The 27,602-nt window shown below is 48.1% G+C and overlaps 3 protein-coding genes across 4 annotated transcripts in view; all 3 read right to left on the reverse strand.

The window, feature by feature from the left end:
- Nucleotides 1–35: 35 nt before the first annotated feature.
- Nucleotides 36–5,158, reverse strand: LOC133105516 (cornifelin-like). The gene is made up of 4 exons (XM_061215665.1): nt 4,986–5,158; nt 3,163–3,304; nt 1,583–1,719; nt 36–409 (listed from the first exon to the last, which is right to left on the reverse strand). The coding sequence occupies exons 2-4, from the start codon at nt 3,272–3,274 to the stop codon at nt 311–313; spliced, it is 348 nt and encodes a 115-aa protein (XP_061071649.1). The 5' UTR covers nt 3,275–3,304; nt 4,986–5,158; the 3' UTR covers nt 36–310.
- Nucleotides 5,159–6,618: 1,460 nt separating this feature from the next.
- mrps15 (mitochondrial ribosomal protein S15) lies at nt 6,619–17,756 on the reverse strand. 2 transcript variants are annotated; one of them, XM_061215645.1, is made up of 8 exons: nt 17,413–17,756; nt 13,607–13,669; nt 13,237–13,312; nt 10,130–10,178; nt 9,906–9,990; nt 9,048–9,106; nt 7,456–7,647; nt 6,619–7,024 (listed from the first exon to the last, which is right to left on the reverse strand). In XM_061215645.1, the coding sequence occupies exons 1-8, from the start codon at nt 17,585–17,587 to the stop codon at nt 6,875–6,877; spliced, it is 849 nt and encodes a 282-aa protein (XP_061071629.1). In that variant the 5' UTR covers nt 17,588–17,756; the 3' UTR covers nt 6,619–6,874. The 2 variants fall into 2 exon arrangements, with proteins under 2 accessions (XP_061071629.1, XP_061071636.1); XM_061215652.1 differs by having other exon boundaries at nt 13,607–13,666; nt 17,413–17,755.
- Nucleotides 17,757–19,389: 1,633 nt separating this feature from the next.
- The window catches only part of csf3r (colony stimulating factor 3 receptor), a 22,503-nt gene continuing 14,290 nt past the window's right edge, over nt 19,390–27,602 (reverse strand). Inside the window, exons 13-17 of the mRNA XM_061255794.1 lie at nt 26,150–26,296; nt 25,220–25,360; nt 23,567–23,663; nt 22,096–22,177; nt 19,390–21,612 (exon numbers count right to left, since the gene is read on the reverse strand). Of these exons, the coding sequence (XP_061111778.1) occupies nt 21,133–21,612; nt 22,096–22,177; nt 23,567–23,663; nt 25,220–25,360; nt 26,150–26,296 (947 nt within the window). The 3' untranslated portion in view covers nt 19,390–21,132. The remainder of the gene's footprint in view (nt 21,613–22,095; nt 22,178–23,566; nt 23,664–25,219; nt 25,361–26,149; nt 26,297–27,602) is intronic.

Raw genomic sequence — 27,602 nt, forward strand, 5'->3', positions numbered from 1 at the left:
TTTTGATCGTGGGAGAAATAACCAGAACACACCAGAAGGAACACACCAGCATAATGTTTTATTAAGGCGATAATCGTTCATGTAAATGCAACGAATGGAAAACAATAATACAGAACAATTGCAGGATTATCAAACAGGTTCCTCGTTGAGGAATATTTAATAATGATTATGATTAATAATTTAAACAAGTGCAGTGACATTTATACGGTACGTTCCCTATTACACGACCAATTTGCTGTCACGGCAACGGAATAAGATCACAAGTGTATATGAAAATCAGGCATAATATCAAAGTGTGTGGCGTGCGTATTTAAACATCTCCGTTCCGGATGCGGATTTCTCTTGCCATCCGGCACGTCTCAAAGAATCCGCAGAACCAGCTCATCAATGCGTCATTACACACGGTGCCCTGAATAGAATATGCAAAAAGAAAATGCATACCGATGTAAACACAGATTACAGATGCACAGGCATACCAATTAAGGGAGAATTGGGAAACATTGTGGCTGAAATGTCAACGTCTCGTTTAGGAATTTTGGAATCAACTAGATTGAGTTGGGGCCAATCGTGTATCCATTCTGTCGGTAACTACAGGACAATAATGATAACCGGGGATATTTATATGCACATTTCAGTTCATTTCTTGAATTTACATACATATAATCAGTCAATTCAAAAACCCATTGTTTTGACCAACAAAACCTGACCAAGAGCCAGGGCCCCATCGTCATTGCTTAAAAACGACACAGTTTACGCAAATGTCTTGGCATAATTTTGATGAAGCAAGGCTAAATGTCCTCCTTAGAGTTTCATAACAACACACAGATATTGCAAGTGGGGGGGGGGGGGAACTGGTCAGAGCTGGTTGTGATCCCTCCATTGCTCCATCCAAACTGTCCTCTAGGAGGAATACATCCAACAGATGGCTCTGGGGTGATTTTCAATTTAACTACCAGGATGTTCACTTTCATTTCTGGAGATTCTACTGCATTAAGGTCTTTAAGACATTACATTACATGACATTATTGGCATTTGGCAGACACTCTTGTCCAGAGCGACACACAGTTGATTAGACTAAGCAGGAGACAATCCTCCCCTGGAGCAATGCAGGGTTAAGGGCCTTGCTCAAGGGCCCAACGGCTGTGCGGATCTTATTGTGATCTTATTGTGATCCGGGATTAGAACCACCGACCTTGCGTGTCCCAGTCATTCACCTTAACCACTACGCTACAGGCCACCCCTGTACATATGAATATTTGATGACAATAAGAAGCCATGTAGCTGATCTTCGTTTCTCGTCTGCCAACTGTCCCTCAAATCTGGACCTCGCTGACAGTTACTACTGATTTCCATTATTCCCCTCTAATCTCTGATTGGTTTAGACAACAAGGATCTCCGACCAATCAAAATATACATTTTCTGTGAAGTAGAAACAAAAACCAGCAGCAGTAGTGCTGGCCCCCAACTGCCCTGGTTGAGGGTTACTAAAACAAATGTGCACATGTGTATTTTCGTAGTTTCCGCGGTGACTCTGCGGAAAGGGAGAGTGGGATCTGGCGCCCGTCTCAGGGAGCAGACGCACCTGAATGCCGTATGTGAGGCGCATGTGGGTCCTCATGGCAGTGAATCCGCCCGGAATGCAGGCTAGGCACGCGTTCTCGCCGTACTTATTCGCCGCGTAGCATCCCAGCGCGATCGGACATAAGCAGCCCAGGGCACCTGTACGGACCGGGGCAAGCAGGCACAAAACACCACAAAACAATTTACAATCACTGCTCATTAAGCTTTCAAGCAGTAAACTTCAGAAGCCATTTTGTGAACCCGTGCCACACTAAATGAATCAATTTAAATGCAGCCTTCTGTTCAAATGTGTACATATAATGTTTTTGTAATGGATACTGCTCTGCATACACACGCACACACATGCACACGCACACACACACACACGCACACGTACACACACGCACACGTACAAGTACACGTACACACACATCTCCTGATCCGCCTCAAACCCCCCCTTGGTTTGCAAATTGCTGACCAAACAGAGGCGGTTTAGTATCATAGTGAAGGAAGTGGGCTTGCAACCGCAAAGCTCGTGGATTTGTTTCCCATGTGGTGTGCTGTTCCATTAGCTGACTAATTTAGCCTGTGTTTAACCTGAATGGCCTGCGTCTAGCCTGTGTTTAGCCCGAATGGCTTCAGTATCCACACATTGAACTGGACTGTATGTAAAGGAACATAGGCTGTGTAAGTTGATCTGGATGACAGAATCAGCTTAAAATAATGTGTGTAGTTATTTTGAAAATGAAAGCAGAATATGTGGTCGGTACCAACACCAGCTCTCGCACTGATCTGTGATATGCGTTCTACGGTCTGTTTCCTGCCTATCCACTTTATTGGTAAAAGTTGTCCTTAACTGGAAAGGTTTGATCTGTGCAGCAGATACTGGAGGTGTTGCTGGGAAAGTGAGTCTTAATAAAACCCAAAATAGCTGCAGTGTAGCCCCACCCACTCTGGGGTTCATGAAAGGTCACTCTCACGCCATTGGCTGGAGGCGTCTTGGTGGTCAGGGCAAAACAAGCATCGAAAAACCACGCTTAATTTTTTAAAGCTCATTTCCCTGGTCTTGTTGAGACACAAGTTTTGATACGTTATTGTGTTATTAGGATAATATAGCTATACTTTGTTGATGAACCAAGAAAGTTTTCGTCACTGCATCTCACGCTCATAGTGGTCCAGCCATACCACACCACATTTCCCGAGTCTCTGGCTCCAATTTGTACAAAATGGCGGAGCCTGAAAACTGCACTGCAGCATCAAGATGCTTTTCACCAGCCCATGGAAAACCAGTGGGTTACATCACAGACACTCAGTCCGTTTTCTTTCTACAGTCCATGGGGCGAAAACTCATACGGGGCAAACACACGGGGGGGGGGGGGGGGGGAACACTTCCATCCTGGTCTCGCATACACAACGCGCTGCATCTCTCTCGTTTCCGTTCTACAACGAGTGAGCCAAGGCGCCGTATAACACTTCTAGAGCACTGTTGGAAAAGAGTATTTGGGATACGTCTTGCACGCTGCCTTTCCATACTACAGAAGTGTGCAGGAAACAGCACACAGTATGCTAGGACGCAGGAGGAAGTACACAGGGCATACTCACAGACGGGTAAGTCGCTGCAGCAGGAGCAAAGTCCCGTGCTCCACTCGCCTGTCTGCACGTTGGTGCCATAAGCCCCCGCCCCCGGCTGCTGGCTGATCACTGGGTTCGACATGTCAATCAATCAACCTGTCAATCAAACCACCTGCGGGGTGTGGATAACAGACATGTCAATTAATCAACCTGTCAATCAAACCACCTGCGGGGTGTGGATAACAGACCAGTCACTCCCTCTGCGCCCCCCAATACAAAAATTACAGACAGCGGACTGGAGGGGATCACTGCGTTAGCTGGGTAAGTTCACAGAATAAAAGCCTGTGAACTTTTCCATTCGTTGCATTTACATGAACGATTATTGCCTTAATAAAACCTTATGCTGGTGTGTTCCTTCTGGTGTGTTCCTGGTGCTTTTACTCCCACAATCAAAATGCTATCTGGTGACAAGATGCTCTACCTTTTTTTACTTCAATCCATGTTCCAGTTTTGGAAGGGTGTTTTGGGCGTTTGTTGTTACTGTGTGTGTGTGTGCGTTTTGACTTAACGGCACATACAATTCGCTTGTGTGGCGTCAGAATGAAGTCTGTAGGATGATGTGTCATCTCCACTCCGAGCAGGCTGACTAATTATGTACAATTATGTGAGAGAATGAAATAAACTGCAGAACTGAAAAAGAAAGCAGAAGAAGAAAGAGCTTGGCTCGCACCTCCGAGGTTGCGGGTTCGAATCCCAGGCGAGAGAGTGCAGTAAGGCGCTTTATCTAACCTGCTTCAGTAACATCCTGTTCTATCAACGGACTGTGTGTTAAGAATCTTACCAGGATGAGCTGCTCTGGGACCAAAGTGTTTGCAAAAGCCCCGTCATGTAATATTAGACATGATTCCCTTTATGGACATGAAATGGTCAACTGCACACCGGGCTGGTTTCACAGACATACATGAAGCTTAGTCCTGGACTAAAATCAGTTTTGTGTGGAGAATTGAATTTAGTCTAGGACTACGCTTAATCTGTGCCTGCGAAATCAGCCCAATTATTTAATTATTTCATTGTCACACCTCTTGATGCTAGTTTTCTTTTAATTATTATTTTTTACATTGTTTCAGAGCAAGGCTATTCATCGACACATGTATGCTGAAGGCTGTTTATTCTAAGGGCTGTCGAGCTGTCACATTGCTAATGTTTGTGCATTGCATGTGTAACAGAATTCATACTCACTATAAGCTCAAAGTGGGTTGCACTAAACTGCACTACCACATAAGAATGGTTTTACACACCATTATAGTCCAAATTAAATTCTGAATGGAAATTCTACACACAGAACTCACTTTAGTCGAGGATTACGGTTAATCTGTGTCTGAGAGACTGGCCCGTAAATGTTTATTTCAGATTAAAATGTGCTCTACGCATTTGGCGTAGCCCTCAGTAGCTCACACTTTTGTGTGCAACAGAGCTAGTAAAGCTGTGTTCTGTTGCAGCGCGTTGCTGAAGCCAGGAAATGGAGACCTTCTGTGCACACTCTCAAATGTGGTGTTACAGCAAAGTACTTTTACAACATGGTTTCACCATCACATCGGCAACACTGCAACCGAGAGCTCGCCCGTGCACTCTAGCACAAAGAATCGGGCTACTTCAGAAGAAGCCCATTAACTCTGCCCAATACGATTTTGCCCAGAAAAACAATCACAATTCTTCAACATAACCTGCTGTAAAAAGCAGTGTATCCCTTTTAAAAGTTTTGTTTTTAGACATAACGCATTTTCACTGATACACAGACATACTAAGTACCCCACTGCTGAGAAGGGGGGGAAAAATGTCCTGCGTTACCTTACCTTAGATGGAAAATGATGTGAAAACTTTGGCAGCTTTGCGAATGTCCTCGTGAGCAGTCTCTGTGCGAACATGCAGCTATGACAAGTGCAGGTGCAAAAGTGGAGAGGTCGGGAAGAGAGAACCCTATACTAACCAACCGCATCAGGCGCTCTGACCTTCTTTAGATCTGAATCTTATCAACAGGAAGTTGTGTCACACGTTGAAGCCACACACAGTGATGCCTTCTGTTTCTGGTGAGACATTCTCTCTCTCTCTCTCTCTCTCTCTCTCTCTCTCTCTCACACGCTCACACACACACACACACACACACACACACACACACACACACACACACACACACACACACACACACACAGAACCAGAGCAGGCCATTCAGGTCATTTAAGCTCATCGTCTCCAACACTGCGATAGTCAATATAAAAGCGTTCAGTTCCTGAGAGCACAATGACTCTGAGGGCAGGTCATTTTACCACATCCCAGTGACTGTCCCAACCACATCCCGCTGTCCTAAATCCCCAACAACTGCCATCCATCCATCCATCCATCCATCCATCCATCCATCCATTATCTGAACCCGCTTATCCTGAACAGGGTCGCAGGGGGGCTGGAGCCTATCCCAGCATTCATTGGGGCAAAAGGCAGGAATACACCCTGGACAGGTCGCCAGTCCATCGCAGGGCACACACACCATACACTCACACACTCATACCTATGGGCAATTTAGACTCTCCAATCAGCCTAACCTGCATGTCTTTGGACTGTGGGAGGAAACCGGGAGTACCCGGAGGAAACCCACGCAGACACGGGTATAACATGCAAACTCCGCACAGAGAGGCCCCGGCCGACGGGGATTCGAACCCAGGACCTCCTTGCTGTGAGGCGGCAGTGCTACCCACTGCACCATCCGCGCCGCCCCCGAACAACTGCCGAAAACAAAAAAAAACACCCTCCTGCCACGGCCTCATAACTAATTTCCTCCCCGGTTGTGCTGACTGTACAATAACTTCAGGTTTCCTTCCTGCACGTTGTCATCTGGGCCTGTGTGTATGGGATCGCCACGCCACATCGGAAGCTGAGACGCGCGTGGAAAAGCTGAGTGTCGTACCGAGGAAGAAATGACGCATTCCCCATGTTGCATCAGATCAGCGAGCGCACACACCCAACAAGCAATCGCGCACCCACTCAAAAAGTATCACACAAGCACAATGAATTCTTTGAAGCAATCTCCAGAATCATGGCAGTAGCATGTCTGTCTCGACCACAGACACCAATCACCCAGTGATGCATTTCCGCAAACGATTCAGAACAAGATGGTTCACTTGCGCGAGATTTTTTTTTTTTGATTGCCTCAGACTGTTATTCGAGTGCCGTTATATTCGCTGGTGTAGCGGCATTCACAAGTTCACGTTGCAAAGAATTAAAAGTGACCCCAAAGCAACAAACTACCACTTTAAGTAACCAATGGAGTGTGAGCAATGGAGGACTGACAGCACGGTCTCAGATGCAGCTCAACATTACATTCTTACACTGCTCCTGACCGCCGTTCCGCGACATCACTGAACACTCAAATCACGGCCTCATCCTCCCCTCACCTGGGCGTCAGGTGTGAAGCCTGACCGCTCGCTTAATTACCTGGAGGAAAAGAAAACCAGGGCTGGATTTAAGTGCCGAGACCCAAAGGAAAACCAGTCTTTTCTCGTTTCTTTTTTTCTCTTTTATTAGCGTCGTGTACAACAGACGTGTGTCAGGTGAGAATCCCCGTGCGGCTGGACGACGAGGAGCCACAATGGCCGCCCCTCGTGGGCGGATCGCGGGCAATGTCTTGAGCAGCGTCGCCAGCCGGTGACCAGGCGTGACTAATCCATCCAGAGAGGCGGGGAATCGGGCCCTAGGCCGTGGCCCCGCGGGCTGTGGAAGCCCCGCCGGCCTCTCCTCCCTTGGCCGCTCCTCCCTTGGCTGCTCCTCCCTTGGCCCTGCCGGCCGCCTCCGCCATCGTGCGGCGCTGCTCTTTCCGCCGTTTCTGAACCTCCTTAAAAACCTGGGAGAGAGAGAGAGAGAGAGAGAGAGAGAGGGAGGGAGAGAGAGAGAGAGAGAGAGAGAGAGGGAGAGAGGGAGAGGGAGAGGGAGAGGGAGAGGGGGAGAGGGAGAGGGAGAGGGAGAGGGAGAGAGGGAGAGAGAGGGAGAGGGAGGGAGAGGGAGGGAGAGAGAGAGAGAGGGAGAGAGAGGGAGGGAGAGAGAGAGAGAGGGGGAGAGAGAGGGAGGGAGAGAGAGAGAGAGGGAGGGAGAGAGAGAGAGAGAGAGAGGGAGAGAGGGGGAAAAAAAAACAGGAAGTTACTAAACCCATCGAGCCAACGAGCCGCTTAATGAGTCAATGCGTTTCCCGTGCGCACGCACACGCCTCATCACACACACGGTGTGACGTGTTGCGATGTGGGAGTCCCCCGGGTCAGTGGGGGGGGCGGTCCGTACCCGGAGGCAGAAGGCCTTCTTGGCCAGCCATCGGCGGGTGATGCGTCTGTAGTACTCCGGCGGGAAGCTGTAGGTGATGCCCAGCTGGGTGCACACGTTCTCGAACACGTCGTACCGCGTGCTCCTCAGCCGCTTCAGAAGCTTCTTCCTGCGATCCACGCACATCAACATCCTCCGCTTGTTCGCCTTGTCCTGCCGTAAAACCACCAGAGGGACACACACGTTACGTAACAACCCAGAGGGACACACACGTTACGTTACAGTCCAGAGGGGGCTAAACGTTACATGTTATAGCCCAGAGGGGGACAGATGTTACGTTACAGTCCAGAGGGAGACATGTTACAGCCCAGAGGGGGACAGATGTTACATTACAGCCAATTTGCAGATTATTTAATCCAGATGATTTACTTTCCAGGAGACACAGATGCACATTCACTCATCCGACTCACTCATTCCCTGGGAATGAAACACGCGACCTCTTACAAGTTCAGTTCTCCAGCCACTACGCCACACTGCCAGACAAACATTTCTACATTTTAGTCACTAAGCGGGTAACAGTTAGGATTAAGCCTTTTATTTTTCAGTGTATTTCAATTGGAAACATTTTCTTAATCCAAGTCGACACTGCAAAAAACAGCATCTAAGTCAATCTCAACTATTTTACTCTCATATTTACACTAAAAACCTAAAGAAGAAGAAAATCTAGCCAGTGAAGTTAAAAAAAACTTAAAACTAAATTGTTTTTGCAATTTAAGTCTAGGTTTAGTCTGTGTCTGCAAAACTGACCTGACGGTACATTGCCAACACACTGTCATATCATAGGCTATAATTTCATTACATTACAACTGGCATTTAGCAGACACTCTTATCCAGAGCGACTGACAACGAAGTGCAGATCGAACACAGGGACAAGTGTGAACAGGACCCGAGAGGACAGTACGGTTCATCATTCAATTACTGGCATTACTGGGCAGTTTTAGATCGTTTTATTTTAGAAACCACAGGGTTTCGCTGATTCATCTGAAACAGAGCAGGCTTCACGGTATTTCACGAGTACCACACAGCCCTCTGTACAAGGAGGCAGAAGGAGTAGGACCGTTGTTGGACAGGTTCACACTGTGAGACACGCTGGCTCTGCTAGCGGGAGTGTTGTTTGACAGTTTCACACTGTGAGACGCTGTGGGGCGGCCTGTAGCGTAGTGGTTAAGGTAAATGACTGGGACACGCAAGGTCGGTGGTTCTAATCCCGGTGTGGCCACAATAAGATCCGCACAGCCGTTGGGCCCTTGAGCAAGGCCCTTATCCCTGCATTGCTCCAGGGGAGGATTGTCTCCTGCTTAGTCTAATTAACTGTACGTCGCTCTGGATAAGAGCGTCCGCCAAATGCCAATAATGTAATGTAATGAGACACACTGGCTCTGCTAGCAGGAGTGTTGTGGGACAGGTTCACACTGTGAGACACACTGGCTCTGCTAGCAGGAGTGTTGTTGGACAGGTTCACACTGTGAGACACACTGGCTCTGCTAGCAGGAGGGTTGTGGGACAGGTTCACACTGTCAGAAACTGGCTCTGCTTTCCACCTCAGGGCTCACCTTTGCGTGCTTCTGCAGATGTTCCCGATAGTTGCGGATCCTAGCCGTCAAAATAGCCACTGCAAGCAAACAAGAGGCGGGTTATATTACATCACTGAACGTTCACAGTGAGCTCGCTCCCCAGCAACTGCACTGCAGACGGAAAAAAAGTGCCAGACAGACGAGTAAAAGTGCCAGACCTGGCCAACAACCCCAGAATAGAACGTCACTAAAGCACTGATGCAAGTTAACTACGCTAACCAAGACCCAAAACACACATGCTAAACACACACAGAATAAAACCCTATCAAGGGCAAAGAAAAGAAACCTAAAACAATACAAATATAACCTATAACCATGCAAGTACTGTCACCTCAAGTTACAAGTACAAAGGTGTGGTGTGGCTGGAGTTGGGAGGGGAACCAGGATGTAGTCAGAGGAGGTTCTGCTGTCCTGACCACCGTGGGAAGGTTGTCCCACCACAGTTGTGAACCCCTTCCCCTTCGCCAGGTGCGTCCCCCTCTACCTGGCCCCCTCTGGAACGGGAACACAACACTCTCTGCGTGTTCACCTGTGTCGTGCTCGTGCAGGGAACGAGCCGTTTACCGCGTGTTCATGGGTGTCGTGTCTGTGCAGCGATTCGCCCCTCTTAACCATTTCAGTCCCAAGACTCCCGTACGGCACTCAAGCGCAACTCCGGCAAAATCCCAAGCGCCATACGGCGCACTCTTGACCTTTTCAACTTTCTCTGTTTTCTCAACCAAAGCCAAACCCCTGTGGGATGAGTCCATTCACAGTGGGCTTGGGACCGAAGGGGTTAAACGGGAACCCATCGTTCCCTGCGTGTTCACGGGTGTCGTGCTCGTGCGGGGGACGTACCCTTCACCGCGAGCGAGCTGTCATCCAGCTCATGGAGTCTGACTTTAGCCACCAGCTCGTCTCGCTTCAAGATCAGCTTATCCCTCTGCAGGCAGAACGGAACGAGACCTCGGTCAGGTGGACACATATTCATTCACACACGGCGTCCGTTTGACATCAGAAACGTGGCTGCGGAAGCTTCCGGAAACACCGACGCGAAGGCTGGGCGCCGGCGAGTGACTTACGTGACTTGCCAGCTCCAAGGACAAAAGCCTCCTGACCACATCGTCCGTCCTGCAAAACGAGATTCTGAGGTGAGAAAGGAGAAGTGACACAGGAGCTGAAGATATTATGTGCATCACACAGCCCGACTCTAGCCGCAGTGGCACACGGGCAAAGATGGAAGAGAGCTGGGTCTGTGTGTCTTAGTGTGGGCACAAGGTCTCTGCGTTTTTTTGGCCAGCCTGTAGCCTAGTGGCTAAGGTGCATGACTGGGGCAGCCTGTAGCCTAGTGGCTAAGGTACATGACTGGGGCAGCCTGTAGCCTAGTGGCTAAGGTACATGACTGGGGCAGCCTGTAGCCTAGTGGCTAAGGTACATGACTGGGGCAGCCTGTAGCCTAGTGGCTAAGGTATGTGACTGGGGCAGCCTGTAGCCTAGTGGCTAAGGTACATGACTGGGGCAGCCTGTAGCCTAGTGGTTAAGGTACATGACTGGGGCGGCCTGTAGCCTAGTGGCTAAGGTACATGACTGGGGCAGCCTGTAGCCTAGTGGATAAGGTACATGACTGGGGCGGCCTGTAGCCTAGTGGCTAAGGTACATGACTGGGGCAGCCTGTAGCCTGGTGGCTAAGGTACAGGACTGGGGCAGCCTGTAGCCTAGTGGCTAAGGTGCATGACTGGGGCAGCCTGTAGCCTAGTGGCTAAGGTACATGACTGGGGCAGCCTGTAGCCTAGTGGCTAAGGTACATGACTGGGGCAGCCTGTAGCCTAGTGGCTAAGGTACATGACTGGGGCAGCCTGTAGCCTAGTGGCTAAGGTGCATGACTGGGAAAGCCTGTAGCCTAGTGGCTAAGTTACATGACTGGGGCAGCCTATAGCCTAGTGGCTAAGGTACATGACTGGGGAAGCCTGTAGCCTAGTGGCTAAGGTACATGACTGGGGCAGCCTGTAGCCTAGTGGCTAAGGTGCATGACTGGGGCAGCCTGTAGCCTAGTGGCTAAGGTGCATGACTGGGAAAGCCTGTAGCCTAGTGGCTAAGGTGCATGACTGGGGCAGCCTGTAGCCTAGTGGCTAAGGTGCATGACTGGGAAAGCCTGTAGCCTAGTGGCTAAGGTACATGACTGGGGCAGCCTGTAGCCTAGTGGCTAAGGTGCATGACTGGGGCAGCCTGTAGCCTAGTGGCTAAGGTACATGACTGGGGCAGCCTGTAGCCTAGTGGCTAAGGTGCATGACTGGGGCAGCCTGTAGCCTAGTGGCTAAGGTACATGACTGGGGCAGCCTGTAGCCTAGTGGCTAAGGTACATGACTGGGGCAGCCTGTAGCCTAGTGGCTAAGGTACATGACTGGGGCAGCCTGTAGTGTAGTGGCTAAGGTACATGACTGGGGCAGCCTGTAGCCTAGTGGCTAAGGTACATGACTGGGGAAGCCTGTAGCCTAGTAGCTAAGGTGCATGACTGGGGCAGCCTGTAGCCTAGTGGTTAAGGTGCATGACTGGGGCAGCCTGTAGCCTAGTGGCTAAGGTACATGACTGGGGCAGCCTGTAGCCTAGTGGCTAAGGTGCATGACTGGGGCAGCCTGTAGCCTAGTGGCTAAGGTACATGACTGGGGCAGCCTGTAGCCTAGTGGCTAAGGTGCATGACTGGGAAAGCCTGTAGCCTAGTGGCTAAGGTGCATGACTGGGGCGACCTGTAGCCTAGTGGCTAAGGTACATGACTGGGGCAGCCTGTAGTGTAGTGGCTAAGGTACATGACTGGGGCAGCCTGTAGCCTAGTGGCTAAGGTACATGACTGGGGAAGCCTGTAGCCTAGTAGCTAAGGTGCATGACTGGGGCAGCCTGTAGCCTAGTGGTTAAGGTGCATGACTGGGGCAGCCTGTAGCCTAGTGGCTAAGGTACATGACTGGGGCAGCCTGTAGCCTAGTGGCTAAGGTGCATGACTGGGGCAGCCTGTAGCCTAGTGGCTAAGGTACATGACTGGGGCAGCCTGTAGCCTAGTGGCTAAGGTGCATGACTGGGGAAGCCTGTAGCCTAGTGGCTAAGGTGCATGACTGGGAAAGCCTGTAGCCTAGTGGCTAAGGTGCATGACTGGGGCAGCCTGTAGCCTAGTGGTTAAGGTACATGACTGGGGCAGCCTGTAGCCTAGTGGTTAAGGTACATGACTGGGGCAGCCTGTAGCCTAGTGGCTAAGGTACATGACTGGGGCAGCCTGTAGCCTAGTGGCTAAGGTACATGACTGGGGCAGCCTGTAGCCTAGTGGCTAAGGTACATGACTGGGGAAGCCTGTAGCCTAGTGGCTAAGGTACATGACTGGGGCAGCCTGTAGCCTAGTGGCTAAGGTGCATGACTGGGGCAGCCTGTAGCCTAGTGGTTAAGGTGCATGACTGGGGCAGCCTGTAGCCTAGTGGCTAAGGTGCATGACTGGGGAAGCCTGTAGCCTAGTGGCTAAGTTACATGACTGGGGCAGCCTATAGCCTAGTGGCTAAGGTACATGACTGGGGCAGCCTGTAGCCTAGTGGCTAAGGTGCATGACTGGGGAAGCCTGTAGCCTAGTGGCTAAGGTACATGACTGGGGCAGCCTGTAGCCCAGTGGCTAAGGTACATGACTGGGGCAGCCTGTAGTGTAGTGGCTAAGGTACATGACTGGGGCAGCCTGTAGCCTAGTGGCTAACGTACATGACTGGGGCAGCCTGTAGCCTAGTGGTTAAGGTACATGACTGGGGCAGCCTGTAGCCTAGTGGCTAAGGTACATGACTCGGGCAGCCTGTAGCCTAGTGGCTAAGGTACATGACTGGGGCAGCCTGTAGGCTAGTGGTTCAGGTACATGACTGGGACCCAGAAGGTTGGTGTTTCAAGCCCCAGTGTAGCCATGATAAAATCAGCACTGCTGTTGTGCCCTTGAGCTAGGCCCTTAACCCCACATTGCTCCAGGAAGGGATTGCCCTGCTTACTCTAATCAACTGTCAAAGTCACTTTGGATAAAGCATCAGCTCAGTAGCTGTACTGTAGTGTAAAGATTATTTGATAGTCATTGTTTGTAGTGTAGCGTCGTTCTTCTGTGTTTCCTGAGGGGAGAGAGCAGGTGAAACGGCACGTCTGCGCAGACGGTCTGCGCAGGCAGTGCAGCTGGACGTACGTCTGCGCCAGGGGGATTGCAGCGTACTCCCTCTTCAGTCTGTCAGGAGGCAGGTCGTCCAGCTGGCTTGGAGGCGCTGTTCAAAACAAAAGCCAGCGCGTTAAAATCCCGCAGACCGCAGTCTCCTGGCTACAGCACACAACTCGGATCTTATTATCTTTTTTCTTTTTAACACACTATCAATTTATCAAATTCAGCGTAGCTCTGCCTAAATGCACAATGGCAGTGACCTAATCGGCTAGCTAATGTTAGCGCACAGATTTGAGACCGAAGCAAGACCGTAAATAAAATCTGTAACCAGCAGAAAGATCTTTTGGGGAAGCGATTAATTTTTGGGATGTTGCCATGGTAACGTTGAGAAATGGTTTACCTTTATATCTCCCCGGGCGGGCATAGTTCCTGATTGGCTGGAGAGACAAGCTCCTCCCATCTGCTGAAGAAAAAAACAGGCATGAACACACAGAAACGCCAGGGTCAGCTGCACTCGTCTGCCCTCAATGAACACGCCTGTAGCCTAGCAGCAAAGGTGCAAGACTAGGACCTGGAAGGTGATCCCTCCAACTCATCCAGAATGCAGCAGCTCGTCTGGTCTTCAACCTTCCCAAATACTCACACGTCACCCCCCCTGCTTACTTCCCTCCACTGGCTGCCTGTCATGGCTCGCATCAAATTCAAAACATTGGTGCTAGCCTTCGAAGCAGTTAAAGGGTCTTCCCCAGCTTATCTACAAAAAATCATCAGACCCTACACCCCTGCCAGACCTCTTCGTTCAGCCTCCACAGGCCGCTTAGCACCTCCCCCTCTCCGAACCTCCACCTCACGCTCACGACTACTGTCTGTTCTGGCTCCACGGTGGTGGAACGAACTCCCCGTTGAGGTCAGAACTGTAGAATCTCTCCCCACCTTCAAGCGCAAGCTGAAGACACACCTCTTCAAGCAGCACCTCTCCCCATCCCTCCCTACCTCCCTGTGAACCTTAATTGTTGTCTCTGTGACTTGCTTTGTGTATCGGTATTTTTAGTTGGCTAGGTAAGCAGTGTTTGGATAGTTAACTTTGGTCACTTTTGCTCTGTTTGTTTCTTTGTTCTCAAAAAAAAAAAAAAAAATTGTACTTCCCTCTAGGGTCTTTCAGCGAACTTATCCCTGGTTATGGGTATGCACTTTGTTGTACGTCGCTCTGGATAAGAGCGTCTGCCAAATGCCAATAATGTAATGTAATGTAATGTGATCGGCTCCAGTGGTTGGGTTCCAGTGGTTGGGCTCTTGATGAAGGCCCTTAAGCCCACATTGCTCCTTCTCCTTTTCCCCCTCTGTTGTTCTGTGGGGCGTCTTTAGGAAACTGAATTAGTCTGAATTTATTGTTCTTTATTTATTTATACTATGCTTTTTCAGTCCATTTTGTCTTTAATTTTTTTAAATTAATTTATCGATGTTATATTTTTATTTGATCTTAAGTAACGTGTCGTCTCTTATGGCATTGTGTGTATTTTTACGGTACTTGTTTCCAGTGCTGTATGCTAAAGAAAAGCGCTGCACAAATCAAGTTATGATATTATTGTTGTAGTTATCTGGCTGCACACAGAACAGCTCAGTGTCGCTGCAGTGAGAGGCAGGCGATGCTTGCACTGAGGTAAAGCAACGCGGGAAACAAACTCTCCCACATCCTGTCACACAAACGCCCAAACACACAAACACACAAACCGACCAGCATCTCAGCTCTTTTCTTCCCACCGCCACCCCCCTTCTGTCTCTCTCTCAGGAAGCACAGAGTGAGCTATGTTTGGGTTCACTCCTGTTTGGGTACTTTTGACATTTTAATTTTGGTCCCTTTGTTTCTTTGTTTTTTTGTTTGGTGTTGGGGGGTGGCTGGGGATAGGGGGAGGGTATAGGTTTTAAAGTTTTGTGTTTCAATAAAGCAACATCAAATGTCAAAGTCTCTCTCTCTCTTTCCCTTCTGTCATTTTTTGTCGTTTTTGGTGAAATGTTCCATTGCACCACATCCTTTTGTAAAAAAAATTTCTTCCTGAGAGTTTGTAACGTGTATTACTCCACAACCAGCTGTGGTTCAGAACAGACTCGATAGCTGTGGACAGCAGACCTGGACACCAACTTGTGAATGCAATTACAATGCCGGGCAGCAGCTAAATGCATACAAGTATGCAGACATGGTCAAGAGGTTCAGCTGTTTTTCAGACCAAATGTAAAGAATGGGGAAGAAATGCGATCTGAGTGACTTTGACCGTGGAATGAGTGTTGACAGTGTTCATTAAATATCAGGAAACAGCACCACGTAAAAACTTAAAGGAATGAACAAAGAGTGATGCAAGTGAGAGAAGAGTTTAAGCAGAGAAGATGCTCCTAATATAAAAGGGCAACAAGGAATAAAACAAATGACGTGAAAAATGGACAATGAGAAAATATTGTTATTAATATTAATATTAATATTGTTGCCAGTTTGGACTTGATTAACTGCAAGTGTCTTTAGTGACATGACTAAGACCCGAAAGGTTGATGGTTCAAGCCCCGGTGTAGCCACAATAAGATCCGCGCAGCTGTTGCGCCCTTGAGCAAGGCCCTTCACGCCAACATTTCTCAAGGAGGGGGATTGTCCCCCACTTAGTCTAATCAACTGTGAGTCGCTTTGGATAAAAGTGTCAGCTCAATAACAATTCTTTAATAATTATTATAATTCGGTATCGACAGTATAGTGTAATAACACAGTATGCGAGTCTCATTATCAGCCAGCTCAACCAGCTCTGTCTTCCTGTGGTTAGTACCTCACTCAGCGCTGTAAATAACACTCCGCTGCTCGCAGCATTAAAATGTGGGTGTCAGAATACAAGCAGCTTTTTTCTTCTTTTTTTCCATTACATTAAGCTAATGCGCTGATGACTAAACTTCGCTTATTCTTAATGAATTACGATAGCTGCGATTCTTAATAAATGACGCAAAGGAAGTTGATCTCTGAACTCTTCTTCAGTGGATTAGCACCCTTTTCCACATTTAATTTACATTTAAAAACGCAGAGCGTCAGCCAAATGGCATTATTGTAATGTAATGTACGGATCTTATTACGGCTACACTGGGGATCGAACCACCGATTAACCACTACGCTACAGGCCGCATTGATACTTTCCTTTGGCTCAAACACTCCAGTACAAGGCAAGGGAAAATAAAACATGAAGATAAACAACATAATAAATATAAATATAAAAAACAGAAGTGAAATATAATATTTTTATTGACAGACAATCACGGTTAGTGGAGTGTAGTGGGTTGGGAGTCGCAGACATTAATATTAATTAACATTTGTGAAATGGGTCATTCCATGAAAAATCGGTGGATTTGTCATTCTAGAGATACCGGCTCTTAAATAAGGGGTGTGTGGCACGGTCAGTGACGAGTGGGAAATGAGGGTTCGTGTCGATTCTGGAGCATCATATCTTTGGTAGTAAAGCAGGGTAAAACCTGAAAACATACTCCGTCTACTTTCAGATTATGGACTGAAAGTCCATGAGATTTTCATAATACTGTTATGGTCATTCAAAAATGCTTGGCTAAATCGTGCCACTTGGCAATTTGGCACCACTTGGTGTACGACTTCCAAACTTCAAGTACATGTTTTGGTTAAGAATAACCACAAGGAAAATAAAGTAATAATTAATTCTTAAGTAGGCTAATTTAGATGGGTTGTTAGGGGTGACTAATGTTCAGAATGCTAGAATTGTTTTGCGACCAGAACTGGTCGACCAATCCACATTTCTAGGATAGCAATTCTGACGGTATCCTAGAAATGCGGATTGGTCGACCAGGATTCGCCAGGGAAAAAGTAGGGGACCGGGAACGGTAATACAAGACTGATTTCCCGTTAGGAATTGGGAAAGTGGGACGTATGCTAGGGCATGTAGCCAATATAGTATTTTACCAAAGTACATGATATAACGTTGGCTATCAAGGCAGGTAATATTGTGACTGATCTATACATCTATGTATCTAGTGATTAATAATAAGATGTTTTCACTTGCAAGTATAAGCCATGATGAGCTATTAACTAGTTATTAGCTACTAACATTAGCCAATTAGCTAGCTAACCCACTAGCATAATATGGCAGACAACAACGTCGCTTGCTTTTCGTTCCCCGGCAAAACATCGTATTCTAAATAAGTTACACCCACCTTTCAGTTGTTCTGCGTTTGCAGTCCACCTGTGATTGAGGTTTGTAGATAAAGGTCGCACTGCGGAACCAACATGTTTTGACACAAGTGACGAACAGGTCTGGTTCGTACTCCACACCACGCTACTCTCCCGGACAGCAAAAGATGCGGATTTCAGAACGCATCTTACGAACATCCTGATAAAAAGCGTATGTCGTGTAAAGACAACAATATATTTTACTCGCTAGGTTATTTTAATTCGTATATAAGCGTGCGTGACTTCAATAATGTCATGTCTCCCTCTTACAAGGGCCTCGCCATTTTTACTAGACCAAACTAGCAGAAACAGACAGGCGTGCATGATGCATCACCCTCTAAGGAATATGAATCGATTCTCGATCTGCTCTCGCTCCATGTATACAGGAGTGAAACTCTCATCTATAAAGGATATTTTAAAATATGCATAATTATTTGTGTCGGGTCTGACCACAACTGCTCAAACTACTGAAAGTGATTTAAAATAAACAATCTGAATAAAGATATATAGATGTAGCTAAGGTGGAATCATGGAACATTACTCGTAACTCTTAAACCAGGGGTGCACAGCAAGGGCCGGTCCGCTTCAGGATTTTGTGCCAACTTTAGTATTTAATTAGCTAATTAAAATTTTGATCAAACATTTATATACGCCCCAGCAATAGCTTGCAGACTGCATGTGTGTCCTAAAGATTTTACTGTGCACAAGTACAGAAGTGAACCAACATCATTTATAGAACTGTCAGAAAAATAAATAAAGGTAATTGGGAAGAAAAAAAAACCCAGCTTGCTGACTGGCCCTCCCGGACCAGAGTGGTGCACCCCAGCCTTATACCTGACAAAAGACAATTTTTCAGAAGCATGTGTTGATAATATTTGCAGACATCTGCAAAACGAACATCGGTGCAATATTGTAGTGGAACCATAAAGGTCCCATTCAGTCATGACTCTGCACTCACTATGTAAATGGTTGGCATTTATATAGCGCCTTTATCCAAAGCGCTAGTACAATTTATGCTTCTCCATTCACCCATTCATACACACACTCACACACTCACACACTGACAGCAATTGGCTGCCATGCAAGGCCCCAACCAGCTTATCAGGAGCATTTGGGGGTTAGGTGTCTTGCTCAGGGACACTTCGACACAGCCCGGGCGGGGAATCGAACCGGCAGCCCTCCGACTGCCAGATGACTGGTCTTACTGCCTGAGCCATGTCCACTATGTGGATCATAAAGAAGGTGAAGGTGATATAAAAACATAGCTGCCAACTCTCACGCTTTCGGCGTGAGACGCACATGCAAATGCGTGTGTCTCACGCCGAAAGCGTGAGAGTTGGCAGCTATGCAGCTATGTAAAAAAGTCTGTGAAAGTATCAGAACGCACAGTCGCCAAATAAAGCCACACAATCCGTATTCAGAAAACGTGCATTTAAATGAGCCGTTTGGACTTTCGTGAAGTTATGACATCACAACGGAACGATCGTTGCACGGCCCACCTTGTAGCCGGGACAAATCCGAGCGCTCAACACAGAATCAGAACGGTGGAGAATAGACATGCGAAACTCGATAGATTGTTTTTGGTAGCGTATTTGTATGGATATCAGGACCTAAAATAAAACAGTGGAAAGTGAACAATATGGGACCTTCAAGGTGGAGGAGGTGTTACAGAAGTTGTCTTTGGAGTACACTATTACTGTGCCCGACAACATCGCTCAGCCTCTCTTCAGTTGTTTTCTTTCTGTTATTATCCTTTTCTCTTGCTGTCTGTGTATTCCCCTTTCTTTTCTGTCGTCTATCTTCTCTCGTGAGTGGATCCGCTCAGAAGCCACTGTGTTTGTACATTAGACCTCCACCACTGAAATCCACCAAAACCGAGGAAGTCGTAGATTGCCACTTTAAACATGCATAAATAAATACCGGTGTCGATATTCGATTCGAAAAAGAAAACACACATAAAACACATTATACATTTTATTTTAAAAGTGAAACTAATAAGTGAGATTTTATTAATGTATGCCAACAAAAAACACACGGCGAAGTAAAACAGAAGAATTAAATGAAACGCACAACAGCTTTGTCCCATAAGGAGCAACTGACTCATACATAATCATACATATATTTAGGCATAAATGGTAAGAAAAAATAAAACAAAAATAATATTCTGTATCTAGCAACTAATATTTCGCATCCTCTTGAATTTCTTTCAACTACAGTATGTTTTTCAAAAAAAACGTAAGAGATATGAAAATATACTTTTATATTTTAAAATGTTTGAAAATGAAAAATAATATATAGAGGTAATTCTAAAATATAGATATATTTGTTATATTTTGTTTGTAGTTTATAGCTGGTGTAGAATACTGAAGTCCTAATGCTGAACTGAATGTGTTTGGTAAATACTGACCCTTCTAAGTTTCCAACCAAATGTTAAGAGAATTTCCAAAAACGTTGGCAAAATAAAACATCAAAAGACTGGTGCCAGCCAGAGATCTGGGGGGGGGGGGGTCGGTGGTTTGATCCCCAGCGTAGCCACAATAAGATCTGCACAGCCGTTGGGCCCTTGAGCAAGGCCCTTAACCCTGCATTGCTCCAGGGGAGGATTGTCTCCAGCTTCGTCTAATCAACTGTACGTCGCTCTGGATAAGAGCGTCTGCAAAATGCCAATAATGTAATGTAATGTAATGTAATGTTCTCTCTATCAATACAACGACTATTCCACCTCGGCCAAGAAAACCTTTTTGCGACATTTCATTTTTTTTCTAATTTCAGGAATTTCACATCAAAACGGTTGGATGGAACCATTTTAGTCATTTGGCAGACGCTTTTAATCCAAAGCGACTTAGGTTCTTCCACAAGTTAAAGCATCACATCCATAACTAGTAAAATACACATGAAGTGCTGTTCTAAACATACAGTCATCATAAGTGCAATAATTATTATTTTTTGGGTTAGACAAGAGGGATAGGGATATCGGAAGGGGGGGGGGGGTTAGTAATCAGGAGGTAGGACTAAGGTACAGTTTGAAAAGGTGTGTTTTTAGTCTGTGTCGAAATAGGGGGAGGGATTCTGCTGTCATTCCACCACTGAGGAACCAGAACGGAAAACAGGCGTGAAACGTGCAGCTCGACCGCCAGGTGCTCGTAGTGAGGGAACCATAAGGCGACCAGAGCTAGCAGACCGGAGTGGTCTAGCTGGGGAGGATTGGAGGACGGTTGGGAAACCCCCGACGTTAATGTGACTGGCTGTGTTTGAAGCCGAATACTCCGCATACCACCCGTACTACATTTCAGCGAAAATGAGCCTGAAAATGTAGTACTGAGTACTGTGCTAGTATGCAGTTGCGAACACAGCCACTCAGTTTTGACTGACAGTGGCTCCCTCACTCACAGATCAACACTTCTGACTGGCTACAAAGACACATTTGAAAGCCAGCCTGGAAAAAATAGTAAATTTTAGTCAAATGGGGCAGCCTGTAGCCTAGTGGCTAAGGTACATGACTGGGACAAGGTCTGTGGTTTCCACCCCACAGTAAGATCCACACAGCCGTTGGGCCCTTGAGCAAAGCCCAAAACCCCACACAGCTCCAGGGGGGATTTTAATCTGCTTAGTCTAATCAACTGTACGTTGCTCTGGATATAAAAGCGTCAGCTAAATGACAAATGATTTGTATTATTTGTTATAATTCTTATTTATTCAGGTATTCAGGCCTCACGTTGAGGCCCTTGCACGTTCAGAACACTGAGAAGGGGAAACTCCTCCCAGAATGCACCACTCCCTCCCTGGCTCCCCGTACTCTCCCGCGCCCCGCCCTCCTCCTCCGGGAAGTGGAAGTTCTGATAGGCCCTGGGGCTGGGCGACTCCTCCCCCAGGAGGGGCTGGGTGGAGTCGGAGCGCAGGTAGGTCGAGGCGGGCGGGGGCCTCTCCTGGCTCAGGTAGGGGTTGGCGAACACCACGGTGGCGTACGGGACGGCCTCCCTGACGGCCTCGCTGTCGCGGGCGGGGTCCCGGGGCGGCTCCGCGGGGCCCCTGGGGTCGGGGTCCTGCAGCCAGAGGTCGTCCATGGTGGGGCCCTCCGCGCCCTTCTCCGGCGGCCCCTCGGGCACGTCCAGCAGGCTGAACCAGGACAGCTTCACCGGGACCGGCTCCTGCATGTCCTTCATGCTCGGGAAGGCCGGGTACTCCTGCAGGAGAGGGAGGAGGGAGGAGCACAGAGCCGCACTCATCAAACCTGGCCCTCCGATCCAGAACCCAGCCCTGGTTTTCTTTCCTCCCGGGCAATCAGCCAAACAGTTAGCTCTCCTGATTGGCCAGACTGTCTTCACACCCGACTCCCAGGTAAAGGGAGGGTGAACACACCTGACTCCCAGGTTAAGGGAGGGTGAACACACCTGACTCCCAGGTTAAGGGATGGTGAACACACCTGACTCCCAGGTAAAGGGAGGGTGAACACACCTGACTCCCAGGTTAAGGGAGGGTGAACACACCTGACTCCCAGGTTAAGGGAGGGTGGGAAAACCAGCAGTTCACGGACCTCGAGGACCGTGATTTTCTGATCCCTACTTTAGAGATTAGTTGTGGCTGCCAGACATACTTATTATTATTATTATGATTATTATTATTACTATAATGGACTGATGTTTTGAGGTGGTTGGCAGGTGCCTTACCGGGAGTGTGTCTCCCTCGGTCCAGTCCTTTATGCTGCTGTTAGCAGGATCGGGAATCATCGGCCAGAAACGCATCTTTATCCTGGAGAGAGAGAGCGAGAGAGAGGGAGAAGGAGAGAGAGAGAGAGTGAGAGAGTGAGAGAGAGTGAGAGAGAGAGGGAGAGGGAGAGAGAGAGAGGGAGAGCGAGGGAAAGAGAGAGGGAGAGAGAGGGTAAGAGGGAGAGAGAAAGGGAGAGAGGGAGAGAAGGAGAGAGGGCGAGGGAGAGAGAAAGCAGAATGGCAGCACAGTCGACGCTCAGAAAAAAATAGTTCCAAAAGGAACCCTGTAATAGTACAAAAAAAGAGGTACAAATTAAATATATATATATATAAATATATATAAAATTAAATATATATTGCGGGCTAGGGGTAGGCGGCACGGATGGTGCAGTGGGTAGCACTGCCGCCTCACAGCAAGGAGGTCCTGGGTTCGAATCCCCGTCGGCCGGGGCCTCTCTGTGCGGAGTTTGCATGTTCTCCCCGTGTCTGCGTGGGTTTCCTCCGGGTACTCCGGTTTCCTCCCACAGTCCAAAGACATGCACGTTAGGCTGATTGGAGAGTCTAAATAGGTATGAGTGTGTGAGTGAATGGTGTGTGTGCCCTGAGATAGACTGGCGACCTGTCCAGGGTGTATTCCTGCCTTTCGCCCAATGTATGCTGGGATAGGCTCCAGCCCCCCTGCGACCCTGATCAGGATAAGCGGGTTCAGATAATGGATGGATGGATGGATGGATGGGCTAGGGGTACAATTTTATGCACCTATAGGGTACCACCCCAGTGAGAGGCATTTCTACCTTTTTAGGAACGTTTCGTACCTGTAGTTTTGAGAGTGTAAGGGTAAGACTGGACACCCCCGCTCTGTAGTTCTGAGAGGGAACACGTTTGTGGACACACACAATCACACACACAATCACACACACACACACACACACACACACACACACACACACACACACAATCACACACACAATCACACACACACACACACACACACACACACACACACACACACACACACTCACACACACACACACACACACACACACACACACACTCACACACACACACACACACACACACTCACACACACACACACAATTACACACACTCACACACACACACACACACACTCACACACACACACAATCACACACACACACACACACACACACACACACACTCACACACACACACACACACACACACACACACACACTCACACACACACACAATCACACACACACACACACACACACTCACACACACACACTCACACACACACACACACACACACAATCACACACACAATCACACACACACACACACACACACACACACACACACACACACACACACACACTCACACACACACACACACACAATCACACACAATCAGAGAAGCCTCTGGGCAGTGTCAGGTCGGGTGGCTCACCTGTCCTGCTTGCTGAGACAGGCCAGCATGATGAGGATGAAGAACAGCATCAGGCCGACGCAGGCGGGCACCACGGTGATCACGTCCCCCCAGGCGTCTGAAAGCAGCGCACGGCGCACGTTAACCTCCCCCTCCTGCACAACACTGAACCAGCCTCCAGACCTGGGTCAGATACGCTATTGTTTTTTCATTCAAATGCTTTTCTACACTTTTCTGAGCTTGTCCGGTGTAAAACTCCCTACACTTAGTGAAATGTAGTTTGTTATTTAAGCAGAGGACAATCCCCCCTGGAGCAATGTAGGGTTAAGGGCCTTGCTCAAGGGCCAAAGCAACAGCTGTGCAAGATCTTATCGTGGCTACATCGGGACTTGAACCACCAACCTTCCGGCTCCCAGTCATGTACCTTAAACACTAGGCAACAGGCTGCCCCAGTCATATACCTTAGCCACTAGGCTACAGGCTGCCCCAGTCATGCACCTTAGCCACTAGGCTACAGGCTGCCCCAGTCATGTACCTTAGCCACTAGGCTACAGGCTGCTCCAGTCATGTACCTTAACCACTAGGCTACAGGCTGCCCCAGCCATGTACCTTAGCCACTAGGCTACAGGCTGCCCCAGTCATGTACCTTAGCCACTAGACCACAGGCTTCCCCAGTCATGTACCTTAGCCACTAGGCTACAGGCTGCTCCAGTCATGTACCTTAACCACTAGGCTACAGGCTGCCCCAGTCACGTACCTTAGCCACTAGGCTACAGGCTGCCCCAGTCACGTACCTTAGCCACTAGGCTACAGGCTTCCCCAGTCATGTACCTTAGCCACTAGGCTACAGGCTGCCCAGGTCATGTACCTTAGCCACTAGGCTACAGGCTGCCCCAGTCATGTACCTTAGCCACTAGGCTACAGGCTGCCCCAGTCATGTACCTTAGCCACTAGGCCACAGGCTGCCCCAGTCATGTACCTTAGCCACTAGGCTACAGGCTGCCCCAGTCATGTACCTTAGCCACTAGGCTACAGGCTGCCCCAGTCATGTACCTTAGCCACTAGGCTACAGGCTGCCTCAGTCATGTACCTTAGCCACTAGGCTACAGGCTGCCCCAGTCATGCACCTTAGCCACTAGGCTACAGGCTGCCCCAGTCATGTACCTTAGCCACTAGGCTACAGGCTGCTCCAGTCATGTACCTTAACCACTAGGCTACAGGCTGCCCCAGTCACATACCTTAGCCACTAGGCTACAGGCTGCCCCAGTCATGTACCTTAGCCACTAGGCTACAGGCTGCCCCAGTCATGTACCTTAGCCACTAGGCTACAGGCTGCCCCAGTCATGTACCTTAGCCACTAGGCTACAGGCTGCCCCAGTCATGTACCTTAGCCACTAGGCTACAGGCAGCCCCAGTCCTGTACCTTAGCCACTAGGCTACAGGCTGTCCCAGTCATGTAACTTAGCCACTAGGCTACAGGCTGCCCCAGTCATGTACCTTAGCCACTAGGCTACAGGCTGCCCCAGTCATGTACCTTAGCCACTAGGCTACAGGCTGCCCCAGTCATGTACCTTAGCCACTAGGCTACAGGCTGCCCCAGTCATGTACCTTAGCCACTATGCTACAGGCTGCCCCAGTTATGTACCTTAGCCACTAGGCTACAGGCCCGCTCACCTGCCACGGCTGTCTTTAGGGTGACGACGGTCCCGTTCACGGCGCCCCCCTCCGTGCTCGCCGAAATAAAGGCCTTGTAATTGGACTCGGGCCTCAGGTTGGACAGAGTCACGCCCGTCTCCGTTGGCCTGATGGTAACAGCTGCAGGACAGGAAGAGGAAGTCAGCCACGGACAGCGATGGGACAGGGTTTCTAAAGCAGGGTCCGTGTTTGAAACCGCATACTAGCATACTCCTCACACTGCACCTAAACCCCATTTTCATTGAAACCTACTATGAGTAGTATGAGTGATGTGCTATAAGTATGCTGATTTTGGAGGTATTTTGCAGTGGCAAACATCCACCTTCACCTCAAAAAAAAGGATGTGTTAACATCCAATACTCTTTTTGTTGCTACATTTGTGTTACAAATATAGAACGCATACGTCACAAAGGCAGAGTAACACAAAATGCGCTGACCTTAACTAGACGTGGAGGTGTCTTAAAAAAATGACACTGTGTTGTAGAAAATACTGGATATGATGTGAAAGTGGGCGGGGCTTATCGCTCTGAGCTGTGCTGCTTTTAATGCAGGTTTAAAGGCCCATCCACACCAAGAACTAGCAATAACAATAAATAGCTGTAACGACAACTGAAACAATAACTATCACGATAACTATAACAATAACTAACAATAACGATAACTATAATGATAACTATAACAACAACTGTAGCGATAGCTATAAATGTGTTGTTTTAAAAATCGCTCTAACTCCAGTGGATTATGGAGTCCGCACCACAACTAGAACAACAGCGACAGCGACAAACATTTTCTGGAACGTCCCGTGAATATTATTCACGTAATGTTACCGTGGAACCTTTTCAGAACCTATAGATAACGTTGCCGAATGTTCTCAGAACATTTGCCCTGTGAGCTGGGCTCCCACCCTACCTCTGGTCCTTCCGGGATCGTCCCAGTAGTAGACGGTGTAGTTCTGGATGATTCCGTTCCTCTCCCGCAGCGGGATGGGCTCCCAGGCGAGCCGGGCCCAGGTGTGGTGGATCTCCCCCACCCGCACACTGGGGGCCATGGAGGGAGCTGGAGCAGCACACACAACACACACAGCGTGTTTACACACCTCTACACACCTGTACACACACAACATGTTTACACACCTCTACACACACAGCATGTTTACACACCTCTACACACACAGCATGTTTACACACCTCTACACACCTCTACACACACAACACACACAGCATGTTTACACACCTCTACAAACACAACATGTTTACACACCTCTACACACACAACACACACAGCATGTTTACACATCTCTACACACACAACACACACAGCATGTTTACACACCTCTACACACACAGCATGTTTACACACCTCTACACACCTCTACACACACAGCATGTTTACACACCTCTACACACACAGCATGTTTACACACCTCTACACACCTCTACACACCTCTACACACACAGCATGTTTACACACCTCTACACACCTCTACACACACAGCGTGTTTACACACCTCTACACACACAACACACACAGCATGTTTACACACCTCTACACACACAGCATGTTTACACACCTCTACACACCTCTACACACACAACACACACAGCATGTTTACACACCTCTACACACCTCTACACACACAGCATGTTTACACACCTCTACACACCTCTACAAACACAACATGTTTACACACCTCTACACACCTCTACAAACACAACATGTTTACACACCTCTACACACACAACAAACACAACATGTTTACACACCTCTACACACACAACAAACACAACATGTTTACACACCTGTACACACTTCTACAAACACAACAGAGCCTTGACATTATTACACACAGTTCTACAAACTCGTAGCTTATTGATCAACGTCTTAAAACAACAGGCATTGGGGAAAGTCCTGAGAGGAAAATTAATAAATAGAAACGAGAACAAGCTTTGTGGTGCAAACTGTGAGTCTATTGATCTTCTGTTGAAAATACCAGCTATATAATGAAGCATTATTATTTTTTTATTTTATGAAGCATTCTGCACATAAAGTGGTGCTCAGCTACAGATGGGGGTGAGTGCACTCACCAAAAAATAAAATACTACATGCATAAAAACATGACAAGCTTATGAGGTAAAAAGACTCCCCAGTGGCGAGAAAAAACTCCCCAATGGGAAGAAATCTTTGGAGGAACCAGGAGAGAACCAGCAATGCAAACAGGTGAAAAGAAGTATCGTCAATAAGCCAATCATTAGCCAATCAATGACTTGAACCACTGGTTCTGAGAACAACCCAAAGACCGGCAGACACTGCGGCCCTCCAGGACTGGAGTTAAACCTGCAGGCACTGCGGCCCTCCAGGACTC

The sequence above is a fragment of the Conger conger genome, chromosome 1, assembly GCF_963514075.1.
Source record: "Conger conger chromosome 1, fConCon1.1, whole genome shotgun sequence".
NCBI lineage: Eukaryota > Metazoa > Chordata > Actinopteri > Anguilliformes > Congridae > Conger > Conger conger.

What these genes read in the sequence shown, in the direction of transcription:
- LOC133105516 (XM_061215665.1), bottom strand. Translation starts at nt 3,274, where the DNA reads ATGTCGAACCCAGTGATCAGCCAGCAGCCGGGGGCGGGGGCTTATGGC. An exon ending in CTGCAGCGACTTACCCGTCT is followed by an intron (nt 1,720 to 3,162) that starts GTGAGTATGCCC and finishes CGGTCCGTACAG; the next exon opens with GTGCCCTGGGCTGCTTATGT. An exon ending in GCCTCACATACGGCATTCAG is followed by an intron (nt 410 to 1,582) that starts GTGCGTCTGCTC and finishes TATTCTATTCAG; the next exon opens with GGCACCGTGTGTAATGACGC.
- mrps15 (XM_061215645.1), bottom strand. Translation starts at nt 17,587, where the DNA reads ATGTTCGTAAGATGCGTTCTGAAATCCGCATCTTTTGCTGTCCGGGAG. An exon ending in CCTTGGAGCTGGCAAGTCAC is followed by an intron (nt 9,991 to 10,129) that starts GTAAGTCACTCG and finishes TTCTGCCTGCAG; the next exon opens with AGGGATAAGCTGATCTTGAA. An exon ending in CAGCTCGCTCGCGGTGAAGG is followed by an intron (nt 9,107 to 9,905) that starts GTACGTCCCCCG and finishes GTTTGCTTGCAG; the next exon opens with TGGCTATTTTGACGGCTAGG.